The 25010-nt window shown below is 50.2% G+C and overlaps 1 protein-coding gene across 1 annotated transcript; it reads right to left on the bottom strand.

Annotated features, from left to right (window-relative positions):
• Window positions 1-460: 460 nt before the first annotated feature.
• MYOC (myocilin) lies at window positions 461-14970 on the bottom strand. Its single transcript, XM_025926323.2, has 3 exons — window positions 14290-14970; window positions 3971-4096; window positions 461-1792 (listed from the first exon to the last, which is right to left on the bottom strand). The coding sequence occupies exons 1-3, from the start codon at window positions 14849-14851 to the stop codon at window positions 1008-1010; spliced, it is 1473 nt and encodes a 490-aa protein (XP_025782108.1). The 5' UTR covers window positions 14852-14970; the 3' UTR covers window positions 461-1007.
• Window positions 14971-25010: the final 10040 nt, after the last annotated feature.

The following is a 25010-nucleotide window of genomic DNA, read 5'->3' as shown; positions in this document are numbered from 1 at the left end:
ACCATTAGGTACGATGGCACCGCGAGAGGGCAACGAAGTTCGGTTACTGAAAATTAGTGGCATAAGATTTGCTCCCCTGAGGCTGTGGTTTATGAAATCCATGCCCATGACAGCAAACAAGAGCCAGGGTGAAGACAGGGTGAGCTGGGGAAAGACGAAAAGACAGTTTGGGAAAGGCCACGAGCACCAGGAGATGGGATGCGGGGGAGAGGTGAATTCCACTGTTTGGCTGGTGTCATCCTGGATGGCACCTCAAAACCAGGTGCAGGCCTCTCAGTCACGCAGGCGCGCACGCGCGCGCACACACACACGCACACACACACACACACACACACACACACACACACACACACACACCCTTAGCATCCGGCAATCACAGCTCCCAACCCAAAGGAATTATCTGATGGTTGGAATCCGTACTCTCCTCCTAAGCAAAGTATCCCACAAAGTTCAAGGTGGATGGTGTGTAAGATCACTTTATTTCCCAGGGCAAAGGTTATGTGGCACCCACTGGACCCCACGTGAAGCATTAGAAGCCGACTATGCATATGTTCAGCACAGGTTGCAGGAGCTGTCCCTCCTCTAGAAGTGCCGCTTTGTGTCATGGCTAATGGTAACCGTGCGACGTGCGGGGAATGACCCTGGACGCCACGACGGGGCGAGCTGTTCTGCCCAAACTCTCCTCTTTTAGCCAGGGAGGGCCTTTTACAGAAAGCCTTGTAGTTTTCACGATGAGACGACTATGCATTAGAGCTTTGGCCCCAACTCACCACCAAACTTGAACCGTTTTGGGTCAACAGCCCCGTGAAACCTGGCAGAAGAAAAGAATATGTATTGTGAAACCGTCTAAACCCCCCGGTGGCTATTTCCACACAGATGTGGCGACGAAGCGCATTCTTCTGGATTAGTAACGAAAGCTCAGAAAGCAGAGAAGAGCCGCGTGGACTTCGGCTGGCTGGCTCTCCCCTCAGGAGCCCTCCGCATCACCTCCCGGTAGGAGGGGCTTTTCACATCTTGGAGAGCCTGAGGTCGTAGGTGACCATGTTGAAGTTGTCCCAGGCAAAGAGCTTCTTCTCCAGGGGATTGTAGTCCACCATGCTGCTGTACTTGTAGCGGTTCTTGAAGGGGACGGTCAGGGCCCTGCTGCGCCTTGTGCCCGTGTCATACGCAAAGTTGATGGTGGCGTCGGGTGCCGAGTAGCTGCTGACGGTGTACAAGTGGCCGCAGATGATGAAGGCATTGGCCACTGACTGCTTTCGGATGTTAGTCTCCCAGGTTCGTTCAAGTTCCAGACTCTCCGGGTTCAGTTTGGAGAGGACGATGGCGCCTTTGGCCTCCTGGGTGCTGTAGATGACCCAGAGGCCTGTCTCGTCCACAGCCAGGTCAATGTCCGTGTAGCCGCCCCAGGAGTACGGGAACTGCCCGTGGTAGCCCGCCCCGGGGATTTCCTTCTCAGCCTTCACTGTCTCGGTGTTGAGCTCATATCTGATCACGGTTCTGGACTCGGCCCCCTGGAAGTAGAGGCTCCCCCGGTACACCACGGCGCCCGTGCTTTCCAGCGGCCTGGGCAGCACATGAACCTTGGAAGGGTAGCCCTGCAGGAACTGGCTGCTGAGGTCGTACTCGAACACCTGGCGGATGTCCGTGCCCACGGTGTCGATTCGCCACGTGGTCTCCTGGGTGTAGGGGTAGGCGGGCTTCGGGTCTCTCATCCACACGCCGTACTTGCCCGTGATTGTCTCAGCTCTCCTCAGGGTGAGCGGCTCCCCTACCCAAACCAGTTCTCCGCATCCTGGTGAATGAAAGGCAAACCGACGCGTAAAACGCCTTTCCACCACCTTTCCACCACGTGGAAGCGGTAAAAGCCAGAAGGCCGGAGACAGAGCATCTGGGTTTGAACTCGGGCTCCGCCAGGGCACCTGGGTGGCTCCGCCAGGTAGGCATCCGACTTTCGATTTCGCCTCAGGTCATGATCTCACGGTTTTGTGAGTTCGAGCCCCAGGTCGGGATCTGCACTGACATCATGGAGCCTGCTTAGGATTCTCTCTCTCTCTCTCTCTCTCTCTCTCTCTCTCTCTCTCTGCCCCTCTCCTGCTCGCACTCTCTCTTTCTCAGAAATAAATAATAAATTAAAAACTTTTATTTTTTTTTTAATTTTTTTTCAACGTTTTTTATTTATTTTTGGGACAGAGAGAGACAGAGCATGAACGGGGGAGGGGCAGAGAGAGAGGGAGACACAGAATTGGAAACAGGCTCCAGGCTCCGAGCCATCAGCCCAGAGCCCGACGCGGGGCTTGAACCCACGGACCGCGAGATCGTGACCTGGCTGAAGTCGGACGCTTAACCGACTGCGCCACCCAGGCGCCCCAATTAAAAACTTTTAAAGTCAGGCTCTGCTATCCGCTGGCTGTGTGACTTTCAGGTCCCTCAGCCCCCTCAACCTCGGCTCTCTCATTTGTAAAGGGGTATAGTGTTTTGGGTAGTAGAGACATTGGAAACTTTAATTGTAATTATACGTGTTAGGTGCTTGGCATAGAGTAAATGCCCAGTAAATATTAGTGCTCAATATGTTGTATGGATTGAACTTCTCCTACTCGCTGTCAGTTGTAAAGATGAAGGCTGTACCGAGGGCTTCAAACTGTGTTTCTAATATTTGATTTAAGCCGGGTGGGAACTCATGGGTATTCATCATACTACTGTTTATGACTTTTCTGTCTAATTTACTTCATTTTGAAAAATGAAACAAGAGGCTCCTGGGTAGCTCAGTCGGTTAAGCGTCTGACTTCAGTCCAGGTCATGATCTCACAGTTCGTGAGTTCGACCCCGCGTCAGGCTCTGTGCTGACAGCTCAGATCCTGGATCCTGCTTCGGATTCTGTGTCTCCCTTTCTCTCTGCTCCTCCCCTGCTCACGCTCTCTCTCTCTCTCTCCTTCAAAAATAAACAAACATCCCCCCCCCAAATTTTTTTAATTAAAAAAAAAAAAGAAACAAAAATCAAGTCATTATAATAAACTCTATAAAATGAAGTTCTTCAAGCCCTAACCAATGGACCACATAGTTTAGGCACCATTTAAATACAATAAAACCTGAACATAATTTTTTAAATGTAGTGAAGAAATGGTTGAAAACTTAGATTCAGTGGAAATAAATGCAACGGATCTCTGTGCTTTTCTCAATGTCCTTCTAGAAAATGGGAAGTCTCTGCTGCTCATGTCTCAGGGAACCCTACTCTGGGTATTTCAAAACTTCCCACCACCATACATGCTCTTCTGCTTGGAATAATTGTCCGTGACACGGATAGTCACAGTTTCTGAAAACCACAGTGTTTGCCTTAAAGTCAGGCTTTCAGGGAACACTTGGGAGAGGGGGCAATACCTCAGGACCCAAAGTTCAGAAAAGATACCTTTAGTAACAGAGCCAGTTGGTTAAGCGGTTAAGTGTCCAACTTCAGCTCAGGTCATGATCTCACGGCTCACGAGTTCGAGCCCCGCGTCGGGCTCTGTGCTGACAGCTCGGAGCCTGGAGCCTGCTTGGGATTCTGTGTCTCCCTGTCTCTCTCTGCCCCTCCCCTGCTCATGTTCTGTCTCTCTCTCTCTCTCAAAAATAAACATTAAAAAAATTCTTTTAAAAATAATTCTATGTGGCAATCAAGTGGGTGAAATAAACATATCTCTCCTCTTCCCACCACTCCTCACCCCTCCCTAAGCCTCCACCCTCTGCAGCCTAGCTGAGCCCACCACCCCCCACGTGGGTGATGAGATGTAAGGTTTTGCTAGGGAAAGGCGGACGCCTGCCAGCATGCCCTGGAAAGCTGGCAGAGAGGGGCTCTTCCTCTCCCCCCTCCCTCCTCTTTGCCAGGGCTCATTGATGACCTGCCCTCCCCCCAAAGTGGGCTGACCAGCTCTGAGCACAGAGCTAGTCACGGATCAAGACCACGTGTGTACAAAAGGGAAGAAATTTAATTTTATACCAGGGTCTCCCTCTTCACTCCTGGGATGGCCAGATGGACTCTCCTTCAGGATTCGGGAAGCAGGAACCTCAGTTAACTCTGACTTCAGTTCCTGGAAGTTGACGGTCTCCACGTTCCATTTAGAAACTATATTAAAAGAAAGAGACAAACTCGTACTATGAGGAAGAATGGCCCAATGACTATGTTGAGGATGGTATTTAAATAGGCTTCCAGAGATAAGATGATGTTTGAGATTTGTTTTAAAATAGTGCCTGGCTGGCTCAGTCAGAGGGCCTGTGACTCTTGATCTGGGGTCATGAGTTTGAGCCCCATGTTGGGTGTAAAGATTAATTAAATAAATAAAACTTTAAAAGGAGATAACAAGGGACGCTTGGGTGGCTCAGTCAGTTATGTATCCCACTCTTGATTTCGGCTCAGGTTATGACCCCAGCCGGGGTCATGGGATCAAGCCCCGAGTCGGCTCCACACTGAACATGGAGCCTGCTTAAGATTCTCTCTCCCTCTGGGGCACCTGGGTGGCTCAGTCGGTTGAGCGTCTGACTTCGGCTCAGGTCGTGATCTCACGGTTCATGAGATTGAGCCCCGCCTCAGGCTCTGTGCTGACAGCTCAGAGCCTGGAGCCTGCTTCGGATTCTGTGTCTCCCTCTCTCTCTGCCCCTCCCCTGCTCACACTCTCTCTCCCTCTCTCACAAACAAACATTAAAAAAAAAAACAACTCATTGGACAGCTGTCAGAACTGGGGTTCATGTTCTCTCTACTGTTATGAATGTGTGGAAGATTTCCATGATAAAAAGCTCACAAATAGTACATTGCATAGCGACATGCCTAGCACAGAGTAGGGTATTCAAAATAAAATAAAGTAAGCTCGTGCCCCTTAAAATAATTCCCACTAGCAGGTCTAATTTATTAGCAGGTGATTCTGGGATATTCAGAAGGCCCTTAGCATTTTCTGGGATGCCTGAAATTCAACAATTAACAACTCCCTGCATGACATAAGGTTCTTCCTGGTCATGATGCAAATGTTCCTATAAGAAATAATACATTCAGCTCTACATGGTCAATTGAAATATGCTGTCAGAACCCTTTCTGAGACCAGTTTTGGACCAGGAGAAAGTGTGCAGGGCTCCTATAGGAATTTGTGGGCGGGGGCGGGGGTTGTGCATAGAGAAGGGAAGGGGGTTGTGGGAGACACTGGTGAGACCTAAAGTTACCACACCGTGTCACACACTGCTACTCTGGGTTAGGGTTAGTGTTCTACAGGAGTCCCTGGATCCAACGAAAAAGCAGCAGCCACCGCAGGTATGTCTGGTGAGGCCAGCAGATCAGGAGCCGATCGCTGATGAAAAGAACTGATCCCAAGGAGAAGGCACTGATCCCAAGTGGGAAGGCACACCCACACCCTAAGGCCCACATGGGGAAGCGCCAGGGGTCACTCAGGAGGGAGGGGAACATGGGCAGGAGCCTTTACTGTTTTTTCCTGTGGGAAGGAATGAGCCAGGCCAGGTAAACAGGTTTAGGATTGGCTGGCGTGAATAATTTCAGCAGGCCTGGGGCATAGGGGCTGTCCCTGGTTGTCTGGTACCGGGCTCGGACGAGATGAGGGCAGGCGGACGGTGCCCTTGACTGTGATCACTGATAGAGGCTGGGTGGGTGGGCTTGCGCGTGAGAAGCGAGCTGGCAGGTGGGTCAAATGCTGTCTCTAGGAATTGGCTAATATGCGAGGCCCAGACGTCAGAGCATCAGAATAAAATGCTTAGAATAGTGGCCTGTTCTCTTGCTGGCCATCTCAGTTCTCGGCCCCCGGGGTGACCGCCCCACTCGGGGTTCCCACGCCACTGTCCCTGAGGGCAGTCAGTGTGGTGATTGGGGCTGGGCTCCTGCATAGTGGAGAAGGTCAGGCAGACATTCTGTCTTCTGTCACTTGTTAGCTCAAGTTGCCTTTCAGGCACAGATTACAATGGAATGCTTAACCCTTCTGGCTCTGCCACATTTCATCAGTCTTCAGCCACATATTCTTCAGTGAACGACAGTACCAGAAGGCGGTGGGGAACACTTCCTATCCAGCCTAGAAGCTCTCAGGCTTGGGGCGCCTGGGGAGTTCAGTCAGTTGGGCATCCGACTCTTGATTTCGGCTCAGGTCATGATCTCATGGTTTGTGAGTTCCAGCCTCTCATCGGGCTCTATGCTGACAGCTCAGAGCCTGTTTGGGATTCTCTCTCTCCCTCTCTCTTTGCCCCTCCCCAACTCAGGTGCGTGCACATGCATAATAAATAAATAAACTTTAAAAAAAAAAAAAAGCTCTCAGGCTTGTGAGGGGCTGTGTAGCTGACCTGTGGCCCCCCTCCGGCTGCCGCCTGCCCTGCTCTCTGCAGGCCTGTGACTGTCCTGAGGGCCTGCATCCTCCTGCTTGGGTGTCCCCCAGTCCAGAGTGGGCTGTGTGAGCACTTGAGAGCCTTCAGCCAAAATGTGTGGCCAACTGAGGGCATCCTAGCTATGCAGCCCAAACTCCAGGGGCGAGTGGGGACACCCCCAAGGACATGGCAGGTCTTCAGTGTCCCCAGTCTCAGGGAGCTGCCCATCCATCTAAATAGCTAGCCCCTCCGGGACACCTACACTGCAAGGTTGTGCCGGTTGTGGAGATACAGGGTGAATGAGATACACTTGTCCATGGCCTTGAGGAATTCATGGGCTGGCTGAGGAGTCACATGGGTTCACTCCAGGCTGCTTTGGGAACAAGGTTCCCTTGGACGATACAAATGTCTCTGCGAGTGTCCTGGGAAATGAATTTGGTTCCCTGAATCTCCTTCTGTCTGCCTGAAGATCTACAGAGGTGAGGAAACTCCTCTGCTCTTTACTCCCAGCTTGCCTTGACAGGGCAGAGGCTGATTCAGCTGATTCACTAGCTCACAGGTATTTTTCCCAGACCAACTTGGGGACTGTCACCAGCCACTCCTTCCTATCCAGGGCTGGCGACCCCCACACTTGAGCCAGGGAATTGGTGCTGCCTGTGGGCAGCATGGCAGAGGGGCGGGGTGTCTGAGGTTCCCTGATCTTCTGTGCCACCAGGAGGAGGTAAGAGTGAGGGACCTCTTCCTCTTCGAGGGAAGAGCAGAGTGGTTCATAACTATTCCTGCTTCCTGGAGCACAGACCTCCCCGCTCTCCACCTGCCTCTCCCGCCCCTACGCCTGCTCTCTTAGGCCTAAAACACAGCGAGGGAGCCTTGACCCCTGGCTATGGGGAGCACCCCCCCCACTCCCCGCACCCCCCCCCCCCCCGCCCCGCTGCCCCTGCCGTGCCTGGCCGACCTCTCAGACTGAGCAGAGGCAACTTCTCAAAATCAGCAAACTCCCTGAGGTGAGCTGTTTGCTTTTCCTCTGTACCTTTCCTTGGACCATCACGGACCATTCCTCAGAGCAATTCCAAACTTCTTTTGTTTCCATTCATTCTCCGAACACCGGAGCGAGTGTAGGCAGTGTGAGGTGAGAGACAAATACTGCAGTGGCAGCTGTACAAAACTTCTAGAGAGTTCCCTTGCCCCACCCCAGGTCCCCACCTTTCGGCTCCAGGACCCACGGTTGCCATACTAGGGCCACTGTGAGCCACGCGGCCCCTGTGCCGGCCCCTTCCTCTGTGCATCTGGTGCACAGTGCCTTATCCTGTGAACGTGACCGGGGTGATCACGGGGCGTAGCGACTTACTGAGAAATAGACACAGGCCGAGAAAAGGAAAGGGACACGCCTGCAAATCAATGAGAAGAAAATGAAGAGAAAGGCCCTCTTTACCCACAGAAGGGAGAAAGTGGGGGAAACAAACCCGAACAGGCATTCTCCCAGGAGACTTGCCCGAAGACAGCTGACATACTGGCCCCGAAATACTGAAAACAGATGCTTTGGGGAAAGGGATGATTAACAGGTATTTATAGCTCTTTCTACCTTTTGAAGCAGTTTCATATAAGTTCTTTATGTGATCTGATACTTTCACAGCTTTTAAAAAAAAAATGGAAGAAGGCTTTAGGGCTGCAGTCCGCACCTCATGTAATTATTGCCACCACTTACTACGTGCCTCTTGCGAGCCGGGGACTGTGCTAGGAGCTCGCTGTCATTACCTCTCTTCCACATAACAGTCCTGATGCGGACGATATTCTCTTTGTTTTGCAGAAAAGGAAACTGAGGCCCAGGGAGGTTAAGTAACTTGCCCGAGGCCACACAGCTGGTTAGTGGTGGGACTAGGATTTGAACCCGGGTCTGTCTAGGCCATGGCAATTGTGAACCTTTCCTCCCTGCGGTGGGGAGGTTGGTCGGTTATAAATCGATGGCCCCTCGGTGCCAAATGCACACTTCCATATATGTTTTCTGAAAAACGAGGCATTTCTCCTTTCAAGTGAGCACGATGTCAAGCTTCCTCAGTAGAGGGCGCTGGGGGGAGATTGTGGAAGGAAGTTGTGAGGGGGTGGTGTGGAGGGAGGCTGGGTTGGCCGTGTGAGGGTGAGGACATCTGGTGGAGTCCTGCCCCAGCCAAGACTCGGTTCCTCTGCGACCCTGCAGCCTCGGCCCGATCATGACCTTTCCACAGCCCTGTCAACACGGAACCCAGAGTCCCTGCAGAGGCCCTCCGTGCTCTGCCAGCCTCCTCTACAGGCCCCCAGCCGGCTCCGCAGCCGTCCCTGACCCCAGTGTCCCACACCACGGTCACCCTCCGGAGACGGCCATTCGGCTCCAGCCTGGACAAAGTGGCCAGCTTCTCTGCTATCCGATGGGCTGGCCCTCACTTTCCTCTGTGAGGCCTGACCTGGTCCAAGTTTGTCCTTCCTCTGGGACCTTCCCTCAGCCCGAAGGTGCCAGGTAGAGCTTACTTATTCAGCTCATATTGTGCTTTCATTCTACCTGATTCTTTCTATTAAGAGGCCCTGGCGGAGACGCCTAGATGACTCAGCCAGTTAAACGTTGGACTTTTGCTCACGTCATGATCTCATGGCTCATGGGTTCGAGCCCTGCATCGGGCTCTGTGCTGACAGCTCAGAGCCTGGAGCCTGCTTCGGATTCTGTGTCTCCTTCTCTCTCTGCCCTCCCCCTCACACTCTGTCTCTCTCAAAAATAAACATTTTTAAAAAAAAAAGAGGCCCTGGGGCACCTGGGGGGCTCAGTTGATTAAACATCTGACTCTTGATTTCAGCTCAGGGCATGATCTCACGGTGGTGAGTTTCAGTCGCCAGTCAGGTTCCCAGCTGAGCTGAGCATGGGGACTGCTTGGGATTCTCTCCCTCCTTCTGCCCCTCCCCCACTAATTCTCTCTGTCTCTCTCTCTGTCTCTGTCTCTCTCTCTCTCAAGCATATAAAAATAAATAAATAAAAATTAAAAAATAAAATAAACACTAAAAGGCCATGACATAACCCGCAGCGTGGAGTCTATGCCCTGACTGGACACAGACCCGTACCTAAGGCTTTTCCAGCAGCTTCAGACAAGCTGCTCAGAACTGGGGGGAGTGACTCACTCCTGGACCCGAGCTCAGATGCCAGCGGGTGGCACGCACAGCTCCCAGGTGGCACACACTAGGGAGCCCAGGCTTCTGGCCGGCTGCCAAAGAAGAGGTGGCCCCGGTGTGTGGCTGCTGCTGAGTTCCTTTCCTGGTCCCACCGAGGTCCTCACAGCTCTGCGCAGAGGGCCCTTTTCTTCCTCCGTCCCCCTTCCCTCTCTTCCTCTCTCTCCCCTGTCTCTCTGCCCCATCCCCACGCCTCTCCTCCCTCTTTGCCAGAACCACACCTCACTTGCTTTCTTAGCAGTAAATGAGAATCATAGTGAAGCATTAAGTCAGGGAATGGCTTCCAGAACGACAGCAAGGCCCTTTCTCGGTTGGCAGGTGGGATGGTAGGCTGACAGGTCAGCTGGCTGCTTCTTGCTTGTTTCAGCCAGGAGCATCTGGCAATGGTGAGCTCCCAGGGCAGAGCCGTCTGGCATGAAGACAGAGGCCTGTGGGAGAGGATGCATGGGGGAGGGGGGGGGCAAAGGTGGGAAGCAGCTGTGTGAAGGAGCCGGGACTGGGACTGGGCCCGAGTCGTAGCTTCCTAGTTCGGGCTTGCCACGTCCCTGCCGTGTGACTTTGGGCAAGTTGCTCGACCTCTCTGAACCTCAGTATTCTTAGTTCAAACTATAAACGAAATGTCCTCGATAAAAATGTGTCAAAATCAAAATTTCTCTGGAATGTTGAAAAATCGCTCATATTTCCTTCCGTACGTGGGGAGAAAACAAAAAGAGGTTATGAAAATATTAAGGACTGTATTGTATCCAATAGCTAAAAAATTTTTAGGGCTTTTATTTGTTTGTTTCTCTTAAGATTCAGTCCTTCCGTGGTTGAGAAGTTCATGCCTATTGCAAAATTCTGGAAACTTTCTGCATGCTCTGCCCTTTGTCCCTTACCTCTGCTTTGCAGACACATTCTAGGGAGCTTAAGCCAGAAACTCCCAGGAAAGCGAAGATTAGCCAGCAGACTAATGTCCCGGGTGTTACGCCAACACGTACTGTCTCTGGGATCAATGTGCATGCCAAAATATTATGTACGGGTAAACGTTATAATCATTAAACGGCGTTTTTTTGTTTTTTTGTTTTTTTGTTTTTTTTAATTTTTTTTTTTTCAACGTTTATTTATTTTTGGGACAGAGAGAGACAGAGCATGAATGGGGGAGGGGCAGAGAGGGAGGGAGACACAGAATCGGAAACAGGCTCCAGGCTCTGAGCCATCAGCCCAGAGCCCGACGCGGGGCTCGAACTCATGAACCGCGAGATCGTGACCTGGCTGAAGTCGGACGCTTAACCGACTGCGCCACCCAGGCGCCCCTAAACGGCGTTTTAAAACAGTAGGGCAGCAGGAGCGCAAGAAGCCCTTCGTCACGACGCATTTACTGCGCTCAGCGTGCTGCCTGCTTCTGCCCGCTACCTCTCATCTGCGTGGTCACCCCCACAGGGGATTGCTATCTGCAGCCCTTGCCTTGAACACCTCCGGTGCTCCTCCTCCATGTCCTGCCCACCTTTTCCCAGCCATTGCCGTGGCAGCCTGTCGTGTGCAGGTGTCATCGGCCGGGACCTGGCTTCCGCTGCCCTGCCCCAGCTTCTCTGACTCCACAAGAGCCAGTCTGGTGCCCACATCTGTGCATCATGGGAGCGGGATCCACGAGTGAATGCTCCCTCCTTCGGCTGCATTCTTTTTTTCTTTGTTTAAAATGTTTATTCATTTTTGAGAGAGAAAGCACAAGTGGGGAGGGAAAGAGAGAGACAGGGAGAGAGAGAATCCCAACCTAAGCAGGAGTTTCACTGCCCACACGGAGCCCGACGCCGGGCTCAAACTCACGAACCGTGAGATCATGACCTGAGCTGAAGTCGGACACTCAACTGACTGAACCACCCGGGTGCCCTCATTCTACACAGCTCCCGGGCAGGGCTTGGTGGGGTCAAGCCTCCACCATCCACTGTGGGGACCCACTGGGGAATGCCCCCTCCCTCCTTATGTGCTCGCTTTCCTTCTCTGACTCACTCTCCCCTGCCCCTGATTCCTGATCTCCCTGGGATTAGACCCACGTAAATCACTGCATAAAAGCCCCCACCCCAGGCTTCTCTCTGGGAAGTACAGACTGAAGCAGACGCAAAGTAAAGGGAAAAGTGGGCTTCTCTTGGGACACTACTAACTGACTCTGAGAGATCTTGTGGTAATCTGTGTTTTTCTCTTGGGGCTTATTTAATAGGTTTCCAGACACTTTGCTGCAAAATTATTACGACAAAGTTGTATATATACTATCTCAACTCTCTCACACGCGTGCGCGCGCGCGCGCACACACACACGAACAAGGGGTTTCTGTGATTCTAAGAAGATCTTTTTTCTATGTAACAATTACACCATAAAGACAGCGGTGGTGACAGTCTGAATGGCAGACGAAGAAAAAGTCCACCTTCTGTGGCCTCCCTGGGCTGGGCTCCCACAGCCTCCCCTGCCCTCGCCCTCAGTTCTTGCTGCCCCTGCATCGAGCACAGCCGCACTTAACCTCCAGCTGCCCAGAAAGCCCTTTCTTTACCCTCAGATTTAAGACCTCGAAGCCTATCTTTGGTTCCAAACATTTCTTTCCCTGATGTTTAAATGCACACTTCCTGTTTTTTACCATTAGGTTCTATAAACCAGGGGTCACCTCAGGGTCCCTGAAGGGCTGCTGGACCTCAGGAAGGGGGGGAACTGAATTTGAGTTTTGGCTCTGCCTTTAGCTGGCTAGGTGGCCATGGACCAGCTCTGGGCCTCAGTTTCCACATCTGCACAAATGAGCCAGTGGATCAGATGCTTTCCAGGCCACTTTTGCAGCTCTACGTTCTTGTGCTAATGTAATTTCCTGCTCATGAAAAAAAAACCCATGGCTAAAAAGAGTTTCCAAGCTTGGAGTTCACTCTAATGGGCTGTTGTCCTTATTTCAAAAGTAGAGTAGCTGGAAAGAACAAAAAGAAATGTAAAATTAGAGAACACATCTCATAAATTCCCCAAGGCTTGTTAAATGACCACAGGACAATAAAAGGCTGTTTATTTGCCTCTGTTTCCACACACACACACACACACACACACACACACGGGTTTTTGTTGAGAATGTGACTCCATTCGCTTAACAGTCTGAAATAAGTAATCTTCATAATGTTCCTATTAATACTAATTCTTTTATTTGTGCTCAAAGACTCGAGTTCAGCAAGTTTTAGTGCGACCACTGATCACCAAGCAACCCGGGGCCCTTCGGGCCTCATTTTCTTTTGTTGTAAAATTTAGCATCAAATCTCTTCCAACTACAGCAATAAGGGGTCTTTAAAAATCCTTTCCACCTTAGAGTTATTTCGTGAGCCCCACAAACATCCTTCACAGTAGACATTCTCATTAGCACGTAAGGGGTAAGAAGTCAAGGTCCAGAGGGTAAAGGACTTGCCCAAGGTCACATACAGGCTTTGATGTTTGTCAGTCTCGCTTATTTGCAGACTTTGCCTTTTATGTAGAAAGCCTTTTTAGAAAATAATTTCCCATTGTTTTATTCTGATGATCTCCAAGCCTTTTGAAAAGTTGAAAGAATAGTACAATAAGTCCCCCCCCCCTCGCCACGTGCTGTTCACAGAGAGTCACCAGTTGTGAAAACTTTGGTGCATTTTTTTACCTTCCTTTCTGTCACTCTTTCCATATTTACAGTCTTTGCTGAACCGCCTGAAAGGAAATTGCAACCATTCTGACACCTTTCCCCTAAGGACTTGAGTATGTACTCTCGGAAGATACTCTCCCTAACCACCACACCATCTCTCGCCCAAGAAACTGAGCAGTCATCAATAGCATGACCGTAGAAGCAGCCGATATTCAAATATCATCAGTGATTCCAAGCCTGTCCCTTGTAGCTTTTTTTCCCCTGGATGTAGGAGCCAGTCCAGAGCCAGGCACTGCATTTGGCCACCGCATCTCTCTAGCCTCCTTCAATCTAGAACAATCCACCTGTCCCCTTTCTTTCTTGATGGTGACATCTCTGAAGAGTCTGGACTAACTGTCCCACAGCTGGATTTCCTTGCTTGTTTCCTCCCGATTGGAAAACTTCTCCAACAGTGAACATTTGGGAGCACAGCTTCAAAAAAAGTGACACAAATACTATCTTCCCAACTAATGGGGAGAGTGTGCCCCCCGTTGCAGCCAACACTCACGGACTCACCTTCAAGCAGGGACAAGGACGAACAGCCCAGCATCTTAGAAAGAGCCACCTCAAGGAGTTGCCTGGTGACTTAAAAGCAAAGGTCCTCGGATTGGGCAAAGAGGCCGAAAATTCGCAAAGACAACATATTGAGGAACCCGACAAAGAGTCACCACCTCTTTATTTTGCCAAGAAAGGACATGAAAAAATCCCCACCGTCTATCATGATTTCATAAATCGATTGTCAGGTCATTTTAACAACAAGAGGCAGGAATCACAGTCTCCAAAGAAAGATCCACCGAAGGGGTAGTTTTCTAAAAAGCCTAGTTGGGAACCTTCTACTGATCATCTACATATACGTCTCACCTGGTCTCCTATTTCTCATTTTACCGTCACTGTGAGAACCGTCCCGGAAGCCACAAGAGCTCAGGACCGCTGACCCGAACAGAGCTCCCAGGAGTGAGATGACTAGTAACCTGTGAGGCTGATTGCTCCCCTGGATTCGTCTGCCTCATGCTGGACGTGCAGCCTCCGGGAGAGAGGGGAGGGCGGGAGAGCAAGCCTGGACCACCTGTAACAGGTCACTATGAGCCATGCCACCTTCTGGACTCGGGGACCCCTTCACCCCACATTCTTACCTTCCCTGGAACCTGATGGCACACCCTGAGGGGTGCTGCGGGCCTGGGGACACTGGCCCCTTCTCAGCCTTGCCACCTCCTGGCTGCTGCTGTCCAGCCTCCGGGCCAGATCCTCGTTCTCTTCCCTCAGTCGCCTCTTCTCTTCCTCCAGAGCTGACTTGTCCCGGAGGAGGTTGCTGTAGGAAGCCTCCAGCTCCCTGTTTTGGCTTTCCAGCTGTTCTCGCTCCCTTCTCAGGGCGCCCAGCTCCCTCTGCAGCCCCTCCTGGGTCGCCGAGGGCCCAGCAGCCTCGTCCAGGGTCAGCTGGTGGACGAGGCCCTCCAGGGACCTGAGCCGGGCTTTGGTGGACTCCAGGTCTGCCCGCTGGGCACTGCTGTCTCTCTGCAGGTCCTGGATGGCTGACATGGCCTGGCCCTGCTCGGGGCAGCTGGACTCGTTGGGGCTGGCCACACTGAAGGTGTACTGGCATCGGCCACTCCGGTCATTGGCCTTCCGGAGCTGGGCTGTCCTGGCCCCTAAACCCCATACCAGACAGGCCAGAAGTAGCAGCTGGATGGCTGGCATCTCGGGCCTGCAGCGGCAGTGATGTGCAGAGACCGGGCAAGGCTTCCCCAGGACAGCTCTCCTCCTCTGGGAGGTGTCTGGACGGGTGGCCCTGCTGGTGCACGCCTTGGCTTCACAGAGATTTATATATACTGGAGAGCCACCCCTGCACTGGAGGGGGAGGTGGCCACGTGAGGCTGGGTGGGGCCATGCACAGGGGAATTGTTTTCTCACGGCCAGCAAAAACTCTTAGAATATGACACTCCAGAAGTCTGTTTTGAATTTCTTTGAAAAAAGAACGTCTCGCTTTATGCACCCCGTATCCCTCTGATATTCTCCCCCATATCCCCACCCTGTCTTGTGCCCACGCATTCACACGCGCCTACTTCATCCAACGGGAACTACTTGTGTGTCAGTTTCAATAAGGACTTATTTCTGGTTTGTATTTCCATTCACTCTGCAAACTCTATTGAGACCTGCTCTGTGTCACGGACTGTGCTAGAAACAGGGGATGCAGACTGTTCCTAAGACACAGTCCCTCTGTCCCTGTGGCAGTGACAGAGACACCTAACAGCCAGCCAGAACACGAGGGCAGCATGCCGCCCAGCTTCAGGGAGCAGCGATCCTGTAAAAGCAGTTGGAAGCAGAATTCCTCCCTTGCCCCGAGCTTTACAACAAGTGTGGGTGTGTGTTTGGGAGAACCTCCTAATTCTGGTCTCAGCACATCAGGCACCTAAGTCAGTGATAGGCTCTAGACTAGTTCTTACCAAGTGTGTGTGTGTGTGTGTGTGTGTGTGTGTGTGTGTGTGTGTGTGCAGAATCACCTCAATTCTCATTGATGAAATCTATGGAACCCTTCTCAGGAAGAAGTTTTTGTTATTTTTAAGGTTTATTTATTAATTTTGAAAGAAAAGAGAGAGCACGAGTGGGGGAGGGGCAGAGAGAGAGAGAGAAGAGGGAATCCCAAGCAGACTCTGGGCTGTCAGCGCAGAGCCCAACACAGCTCCATCTCAAGAACCGTGAGATCATGACCTGAGCTGAAATCGAGTCGCATGTGTAACCGACTGGGCCACCCATGCCCCCAGGAAGATGTTTTTAAATGTGTAAAATTTATAGGACTGCAAAGGAAGCACAAGATATTGAAATACTACTATCAAAATATTTTGAAAATTTGAAATATGCATGTCATTTATTAACACTTAATTTTTTTAAGCAGACTCCACACCCAATATGTGGTTGAACTCACAACCCTGAGATCAAGAGTCACATGCTGTACTACTGAGCCAGCCAGCCATCTTTGTTGACGTTTTAAAAACAAGGTCTTGGGGCACCTGGGTGGCTCAGTCGGTTGAGCGTCCTACTTCAGCTCAGGTCACGATCTCGCGGTCCGTGAGTTCAAGCCCCGCGTCAGGCTCTGGGCTGATGGCTCAGAGCCTGGAGCCTGGTTCCGATTCTGTGTCTCCCTCTCTCTCTGCCCCTCCCCTGTTCATGCTCTGTCTCTCTCTGTCTCAAAAATAAATAAATAAAAATAAAAACAAGGTCTTTTAGGGACTCCTGTATGGTTCAGTAGGTTAAGCATTTGACTCTAGATCTCAGCTCAAGTCATGATCTCGCAGTTCATGAGTTCGAGCCCCAAGTCAAGCTTCGTGCTGACAGCCAGAGCCTGCTTGGGATTCTCTCTCCTTCTCTCTCTCTGCCCCTCCCCTACTCATTCTCCCTCCCCCCACTCTCTCACACACACACACAAACACATACTAAAAAAAATTGAAAACAAAGCCTTTATCTTTTAATGTTTAGCTTATCTTTGAGAGAGAGAAAGAGCGTGAATAGGGAGGGGCAGAAAGAGAGGGAGACACAGAATCCCAAGCAGGCTCCAGGCTCTGAGCTGTCAGCACAGAGCCTGACTTGGGGCTCGAACCCACAAACTGTGAGATCATGACCTGAGCAGAAGTCGGACCCTTAACCAATTGAGCCACCCAGGTACCTTGAAAACAAGCTTGGTCTTTAAACACTTTAAAAATAGGAAGGGATGTCTAATTTCAAAGTAGTTTGAGTGTAAATGCTGTTTCTCGCATGGTATCTGCACCAATCGCAATGTAACATAAAATGCCTGTGATTTCTATTGGTAATGATAATACAGGTACTGCTATTACAACTTTGGATTTATGGCTATTTCTATCGTGGAATGAAATGTTAAACCTAAAATTTAATTAGAAGTTAGTGAAAATAAAGATGAGATTTTTTTTCCTACCCTAGGCTAACCATTCCCTGCTTTTATTAATAAACCTAAAGAGAAAACAAACAAATAACAAATGACAAAACCCGCCGAATGTGCTAAGAGGAGGTCTGTGCAAATGAGAACGTGTGTAGCCGCCTCATTGGTAACTCAAAAATAATGTTTGCCGTTGAGCGATTTCTGTGGTTTGATACCAAAAACATCTTCAATGTTTGGCAGATTCACCTCGAGTTTGGGAGAATACATTTTGCTCAAAAGATTCTATTCTTGGGGCGCCTGGGTGGCTCAGTCGGTTGAGCGACCGACTTCAGCTCAGGTCACGATCTCGCGGTCCGTGAGTTCGAGCCCCGCGTCAGGCTCTGGGCTGATGGCTCAGAGCCTGGAGCCTGGTTCCGATTCTGTGTCTCCCTCTCTCTCTGCCCCTCCCCCGTTCATGCTCTGTCTCTCTCTGTCTCAAAAATAAATAAATGTTAAAAATTTTTTTTTAAAAGATTCTATTCGTATCTGGTTCTAGAGTCAGACTTGAACTTGAGACATTTACAAATGGGTGCCTGTTTACTGCTGACTAGATGGTCCTATTCTCCGTTCCCGAATCCGATAATAAACATTACCAAAATGGTTCCCGAATCCGATAATAAACATTACCAAAATAGTCAGCGAGAACTGGTTCAAGTCTGTTCGGCTCTACTCTCAGGAATGTTTTCTTCCTGTTAAGAGAACTAAGATTGTTCCTTAGGGGAGCGACCCACAGAGGAAAGGAGTTCTGGATAAAGAAAAACATGAAGTAATTTTCCTGCCTTCAGTTTGCTCGGGATCACTCTGCTTGTAAAGAAACAATAGAGACGTCGGGTCCCGTGTTCTGACTTCTCTTGGATTGAGCTCCTTTCCAGGCGACAGCACTGCCTGGTACAACCCAGGAGCGCACAGCCCAAAGTTGCCGTGCCTCTTCCCACTGGTCACTCCCCACTGCGCTTTACTGCAGCTTCATCTTTCTGGCCCACACTCCATCCTCTCCTCTCCTTTATCTCCCCTGCGCTGCAGGCCAGTCCATGGCACAAAAGTCGCGTCACACAGTCGCTGAGGAGCCTCGTGGGTGCCAGTCGGGGGGGTGAAGAGTTGAACAATCCCCGCATTTTCACTTGGTCCAACCCAGGTTTTGAACGCCAGGGGAGAGCTACCATCGGCCCCCCCCCCCCCCCCCACCCAGTGCTCTTTATGGGCCCTGGCAAATGCTCAGGAAAAGAAAACGTGGCTGTGGGGTTCACATACCCCCCCTCATCCCCCACTGGGCTTCAGCTGCTGGAGCTCTGCCTGGCTGCCTGCCTTTTCAAAGCCTTCATGGGGCTTGAGCCACAAGGACACTAGCAGATGAGAAAACTAAGGCCCAGGGAAGGAGAAGATGTGCCCAGGGTCAAATTACCAACGAGCGGTAGAGCCAGAGAGGAAACTGAGGTCTTCTGATTCTGAGGTTTTCCACCGTCTTGCATAAGCCACATCCACCCAAGTGCCCAGGAGTTGCCCAGAAGGTATGAAAGACTCCAGTCACTTCTTCCAGGAACTGACGCTCTAGGAAATGAGCTAGCTTCCTATATTCACATTAAATAAAGGCCTTCATGAGGGAAAACTCATGCACATCCTTCGGTTTTCACAGCTGATGTTATGAAACTGCAGTCTTTCGTCAAATCAAATTACTCTCCTAAAAGCAGAGAAAGGGGCTCACTGCAGACAAGCACAGTCCCGGCCCATGAGCAGCAATAAACATCTGGTGTGCTCTTTTCACCCTCCTGCCTGCCACCACCCTCTCGGGGCCAGCGCCCCACTCCTCACCGCCCCCACCTCCCGGTATTGGCCTGGACCTGAGGCCCCTTTTCCTCCGAGGAAACACTGTGCACTCCAGATTCGCTGTTAGACTGTGTTCCGTGGCCATTTCCTTTCTGGAGGCTGGAGCCAGGGAGCCTCCAGCTCAGATGCTGCCAGCAGCCAGGAAGACGCTCATGGGGTGTGTCCGCCAAGTGCAAACTGGTGTCCTTTGCTGGAGCAGGCATGGAAGGTGCGGGCCGGGGGCCTCCGGTGCAAGACGGAGGCAGCAGGGGGCGCTGGGGAGCGGCATTAGTAAGGCGCCTCCTTCAGTTCCGTTCAAGGCTGTGTCTATTTTTGTTCATTTAGTGTTGGGTTTCGGCCGGCTGGCTACTCATTTTCTCCTTCAGTTCTTCCAGGAGAAAACGTAACCCCCATGAAAGTAAGGCTGTGACCACTTTGTTCACCATTTTGTCCCCGCTGTCTGCCGGGTACAAGCACTCGATACGTTTTCAGTGGATGCATGCATGGATGCAAAATTCAAGCCGCCATAAAGAGAAAGAGGGCCCCAAGGAAGGAACACGAAGCGAGTGGCACCGTCCCGTAGGCTGTTCAGGACACTCTGGGCAGCTCCCTGCTGGCAGGGATCCCCCAGCTGGAGAGGAAACTTTGCCGGGGGCACACTCCCCTCCCCCAAATGCACACAGATAGCCTCAAATGGGATTATTTCGTGGGTACCTTTCCTTCGCTACAGCTATTGATGGGTAGGATTTCCACAGGGTATTGGTAGGGGGTAGGGTATGGAGATACAAGAAGAAGCACAGAAAGAAAAAGTGAGATTTATTCAAAAGATCAAAGAACAGCCCTGTTTGAGAAAGAGCACCAGGCCTGTGTCCCCGGGACTGTCCTAGATCTGGCTGGAAGAGCCAGGGTTGGGGGGAGCAGTGATTGCTAAGGTATTGGGAGCTGGGACACAGTATCCTTGTATGCCTGACTTTACAAAATTGTCACCCATCTCTGAACTGGTGATGTATCCTATATTCATTTTATTCTTAAAATGATCCAAATTAGTTATCTCTTAAGAGTTTCCTGAGATTCCAAAGAAAAAGTGGACTTAGAAGAGGGTCGAAGTGTCCACACCGACAGGCTGGGCTGATTTAAATACGTGCAATGTTCTAGTTGCCTTTTTTTTTTTTTTTTTTTTTTTAATTTTTGTAAGTTCATTTATTTGTTTTGAGAGAGACAGAGTGAGTGGGGGAAGGGGAGAGAGAGAGGGAGACAGAAAATCCCAAGCAGGGTCCAGCTCTGCCAGCACAGAGCTGGATGCGTGGCTCCAACCCACGACACTGTGACATCATGACCTGAGCCAAAACCTAGAGTCGGATGCTTAGCCGACTGAGCCACCCAGGTGCCCCTAGTTGCTTTTTAACTAGATCTTTTGTTTTACTCTTTGTTCTTTCATCTTTTCTTTAGAAGGTTTTTTTTTTTAATGTTTATTTATTTTGAGAGACAGAGTGCGTGCAGGGGAGGGTCAGAGAGAGAGAGAGAAAGAAAGAGAAAGAGAGAGAATCCCAAGCAGTCTCCATGCTTCCAGCACAGAGCCCGACGCCCAGCTTGATCTCGGGACCGTGAGATCATGGCCCGAGCTGAAATCAAGAGTTGGCCTCCAGGTGCCCCCTTTCTTCTTTTCTCTAAAGGCCAGGCTTAATCCCGTCGATCGTTTGTGTCCTGACAGAGACTGGGCGATGTTTTGAACATGTTCTACCACCTACTTGGCCTCCGATGTTACCCAGTAGTCCCCACCTGCTTCCTGCATTTGGAGATTTGGGGGTTTGCTGTTATTTTCATGTTCTCTGCTAGCCTGACTCCTGAGCTCACCCCCACACGGCGATGCTGTTTGTTGTTGGTTTTTTAAAAAAATAATGATCCACTTTGGGATCTGATGAGATCACACTGTTTTTCTCATTGTTCTTTCAAGTTCATGTAGAAGTCTCTTCCTAAGGACCAGATATATACTCATTTGGAAATGTCTTTTTGGTCTGTTTTCCTTATTCATTGACCTTTGGTTCTCATCATTTTTTCCTGAAATTAAAAGCAAGAGGAAGTTTATTTTCCATCATTATTTGCGCTCCTAGAATTTTCACTTGGGCAAGTGCCATAAGGCAGAGTCGTTTTCCAGTTTCTTAATATCCCCCCTCCCCCCCCCCCCCCGCCATGGACTTACCTTATGGGGTCTCATGCTTCTGTCGGGAACAGGGTTTGTTACTACAATAAGAGCAGACACAGCCTGGAAACTTTCCCATAGCTGGCATAACTTCTTCCCGATTCTTTATCACAGTGCCAAAGACATACGTCTGAACAAGGGCCAGCAGGCTTCCAGGGCATTTCCATAAACCCCAGCTCATTGCACCCCCTCATAATAACCCCGAGGTAAGCTGGGCAAAGTTTGTAATCCCTCCTTTACAGATGAAGACACTGTGGATGAGAGCAATTGGCCGATCTGTGCAAGGTCACACGGCTGGTATGACCATGACCCGAGCGCTCTGCCTTCTCACTCCATCTGACTTCTGCAGCTACTCCTGCTACAGGGAAGCCTCAAGAATGAACTTTACAAGGTGTTTCTCTTCCACACAATCTATTGACTAGTAGCCTGGGGCCTAGATCAGCCGAAGCGTATGTGGGGGATGTCTGCTTTGGGTTGGCCCCGTGGAGGAAGATTATGTGACCTCCACTGTGTGGGACCAGAGCAGAAATGAGGAGCACTGAAGCCAGGGTGTCACTGGGGAGTCCAGGACTAGCCCTGAGGGCAGTGGGAGACTCATCCTGAGGCTGGTGTGAGGGCTGCTGGCATAATCTTCCTGAGCCTGAGCAAGGAGACTCTCCTGTCTTACGTTCAAGGTACAGATTCTCTTTCACGTTTCCTTGAGGCAAAAAGCAAAAGGAGAAAGGGTGGGAGGGCACCCCGCTGGCTCAGTCCGTGGAGCCTGAGACTCTTGATCTTGGGGTTGTAGGTTTGAGCCCCACAATGGGTGTAGAGATTACTTAAAAATAAAAGCCTTTTTTTAAAGAGAAGGAGTATTTTTTTTTAAGTTGATTTATTTATTTTGAGAGAGAGAGAGAGAGAGTGAGCAGGGGAGGGGCAGAGAGAGAGGGAGAGAGAGAGAGAATCCCAAGCAGGCTCTGCACTGACGGTGTGGAGCCTGATGCGGGGCTTGAACTCACAAACTGTGAGATCAGGACCTGAGCTGAAATCAAGAGTCTGACACTTAAGCGACTGAGCCACCCAGGTGCCCCCCAAATAAAATCTTTTTTAAAAAAAGGGTGGGGGTTGGGGGAAGGAAGCCAAATATGGTAAATATTCTCCTAAACTGAGACTGAAACTGGCCTTTTAAAAAATGGTCAAGGGCACTGCTCTCCCTTCTTCTCAGAAGCTGTGAGTTTCACTCATGGCAGCTCTGTTTTTTTTGTTTGTTTTGTTTTGTTTTTTAACGTTTTAAAATTTATTTTGAGAGAGACAGGGAGAGAGAGAGAGAGAGAGAGAGAGAGAGAGAGAGCAAACACAAATCGGGGAGGGGCAGAGAGAGGGAGAGAGAGAATCCCAAGCAGGCTCTGCACTGTCAGCACAGAGCCCCATACAGGGCTTGAACTCACCAACTGTGAGATCATGACCCGAGCCAGAATTAAGAGTTGAACACTCAACCGACTGAGACACCCAGGCGCCCCACCAGCTCTGCTTCTTGAGGCACCGGCTCCGTCCTCCACTTTAACCCTTATCTTCCCGCTGACCTCAGCCTTGGTCTGGCCCCTTATGGTGGCCCCAGGCCCGCGCCTCCCTCCCAGCCTAACACCCGTCAAGCCTGCTCACTGACTTGGTGTCCTTTCGAGAGCACGTTCTCCAGAGAGATTTGTTTGGCTGAGCTCCTTCTTTCCAGCGACCACACCATTCAGAGGTTGCCCAGGGACCAACAGAAGTTCTGTTCTTGGGACAGAAACTCAACCATAATTCATTCGGTTGTGTGTCGTGGAGGGGGGTGAGGGGGCTCTTCAGAATGGAACAGCCTACGGGAGAAGATTCCCATAGAAGGAGATGTGGGTTGAGCTACTTCGCAACTCTAGAACTACTAGAACTACTCAGCAACTAAGAACTACTTAGCAACTCTAGTTCAGTGGCCCAAAGTAATCTCTTCCTCGCCAGGTTTAGGCAGTGTTTCTTCCCAAGGAGGGAAAAATTGTGGGACACTCATACAGGAACTGTTCGAGGGCCTTCTGTGTGCCTGGCACCGTCCTAGGCCATGAGAAAGATATTTCAAAGATTGTTGGTGAAGATTGTAGGGGCAGAGAGGGCCAAGGTGAAGATGGAAACAACTTCTAGATGACTTGGGCTTCTCTTCTTGCCCACACATAGAAAAAAAGAAATCATATACACGGTGGCTATGCAGCAACAGCATAGGTAAAACAGACTTTTATGGGGCTTTTGGGGGACCCTACTTATTACTTACACTTTTCTGTGGGAAACTGCTTCTCATGGCTTGCATCAAAGGAGAAAAACATACTTCTTTTGAAATGTACTCCCAGACTACACTGGAGGACAATGGGAGAAAGAGAGATAAAGAGGAGTTAGCACGTGGGGCCTTTATTGCCCAGGGGTCCATGCGTCAGTGGGCATTTTCTCAATCGATACGTATTAGAGACCCAGCAGCTGTTCACGTGGGGGCTTATGACAGTTTCTCACAAGCTAAACGTTTATGAATTACGAGCACAATCCACTGGTGATCTTTGGTGTGGAGTCAAGGCTATTTTGGTCTATTGTCAGTTGAATAAAGGGTCGGTGTGCAATGGAGGGACAGTGAGGGCCTCAGAGAGGCCCATGCCACCAGGGCGACACGGTGGGAAATCCACCGAAACCAGAGCCCGTTGTGGACTGAACTCTGCGTGTAAAAACACGCAAACCAAAAACTTTTGGCTTTTGAGGAAGTTCCCAAGTAGATCCATTGTTGCTTTATCTGTTTGTATAGTCCCGCGTACCTAAACATGTTTTTGCACTCACCAAGTCATTTTTATTTTGATACTTATGGCCATCCTGAGAGAGCGGTACCATTAACCCCATTTTACAAAGGAGGACACCGTGGAAATGAAGTATTTACCAACTTCTCAATGGTATCGCCCCCTAGAACCCCCCATGGCACGTCCAACACCACTAACCTCCCTCTTCCACCTCATCAAGGTGACATACAATTTGTAAAAATTTAGCCCTAATCTATATTAAATTCATACTGATTTGTTTTCCCGGCAAATATTAGGTAGAGGCTTTACTTTCAGAATGATATCTATAGGGGCGCCTGGGTGGCTCAGTTGGTTGAGCATCTGACTCTTGATTGTGGCTCAGGTCATGATCCCAGGGTCGTGGCATCCAGCCCCACGTCGGGCTCTGTGGGTGTGAAACCTACTTAAAAAAAAAAAAAAAAAAAGAATGCTATCTATGAAGAGTTCACAGAAAAGTAGAATATTTTCCATAGACAATGATGAAAGTTTGTTAAAATATTCCCATTTTATTGTGTTCAGTCTAAGAGTGGAAGATTAATAATCAGCCTGAACTTGTTTGGAGTCATTAGTAAATAACTTACCTTAAAATTTTATTCAGCTTCTTCCAACTGTACTTTTTACTTATTCCGTTTATTTCCACTCTCTTAGGGGTTGGTGCATTAGAGCAGAAAGAGCATGGGACCTAGATTTCTCCACACAGTCTCTTCCTCCTTGTGTCGCTGGCCATGCCCAAGTCTCTCCAGATTTAAAATGCGCCTGAGGGGCGCCTGGCTGGCTCAGTTGGTTAAGTGTCCAACTCTTGATTTTGGCTCAGGTCATGATCTCACAGTTCATGGGATTGAGGCCCACGTCGGGCTGCAGAGCCTGCTTGGGATCCTCTCTCTCCCTCTCTCTGCCCCTCCCCTGCTCATGGTCTCTCTCTCTCTATCTCTCTCTCTCTCTATCTCTCTCTCAAAATAAGTAAGTAAACTTTAAAAATAAATAAATAAAATGCCCCTGAAAGTTCGTGTGAAGATGGCATGACAAAATGAGTGTCATAGTTCTCAGGGTGTGACAGCAGAAGCTTTAACGCCCGCTACTCCTCCTCAGTCCGTCTCGCGGAGC

The sequence above is a fragment of the Puma concolor genome, chromosome E4, assembly GCF_028749965.1.
Source record: "Puma concolor isolate L17-30 chromosome E4, mPumCon1.1.hap2, whole genome shotgun sequence".
NCBI classification, from domain to species: domain Eukaryota; kingdom Metazoa; phylum Chordata; class Mammalia; order Carnivora; family Felidae; genus Puma; species Puma concolor.
The sequence above is the reverse complement of the archived record's forward strand: the minus strand, read 5'-3'. Positions and strand labels throughout refer to the sequence as shown.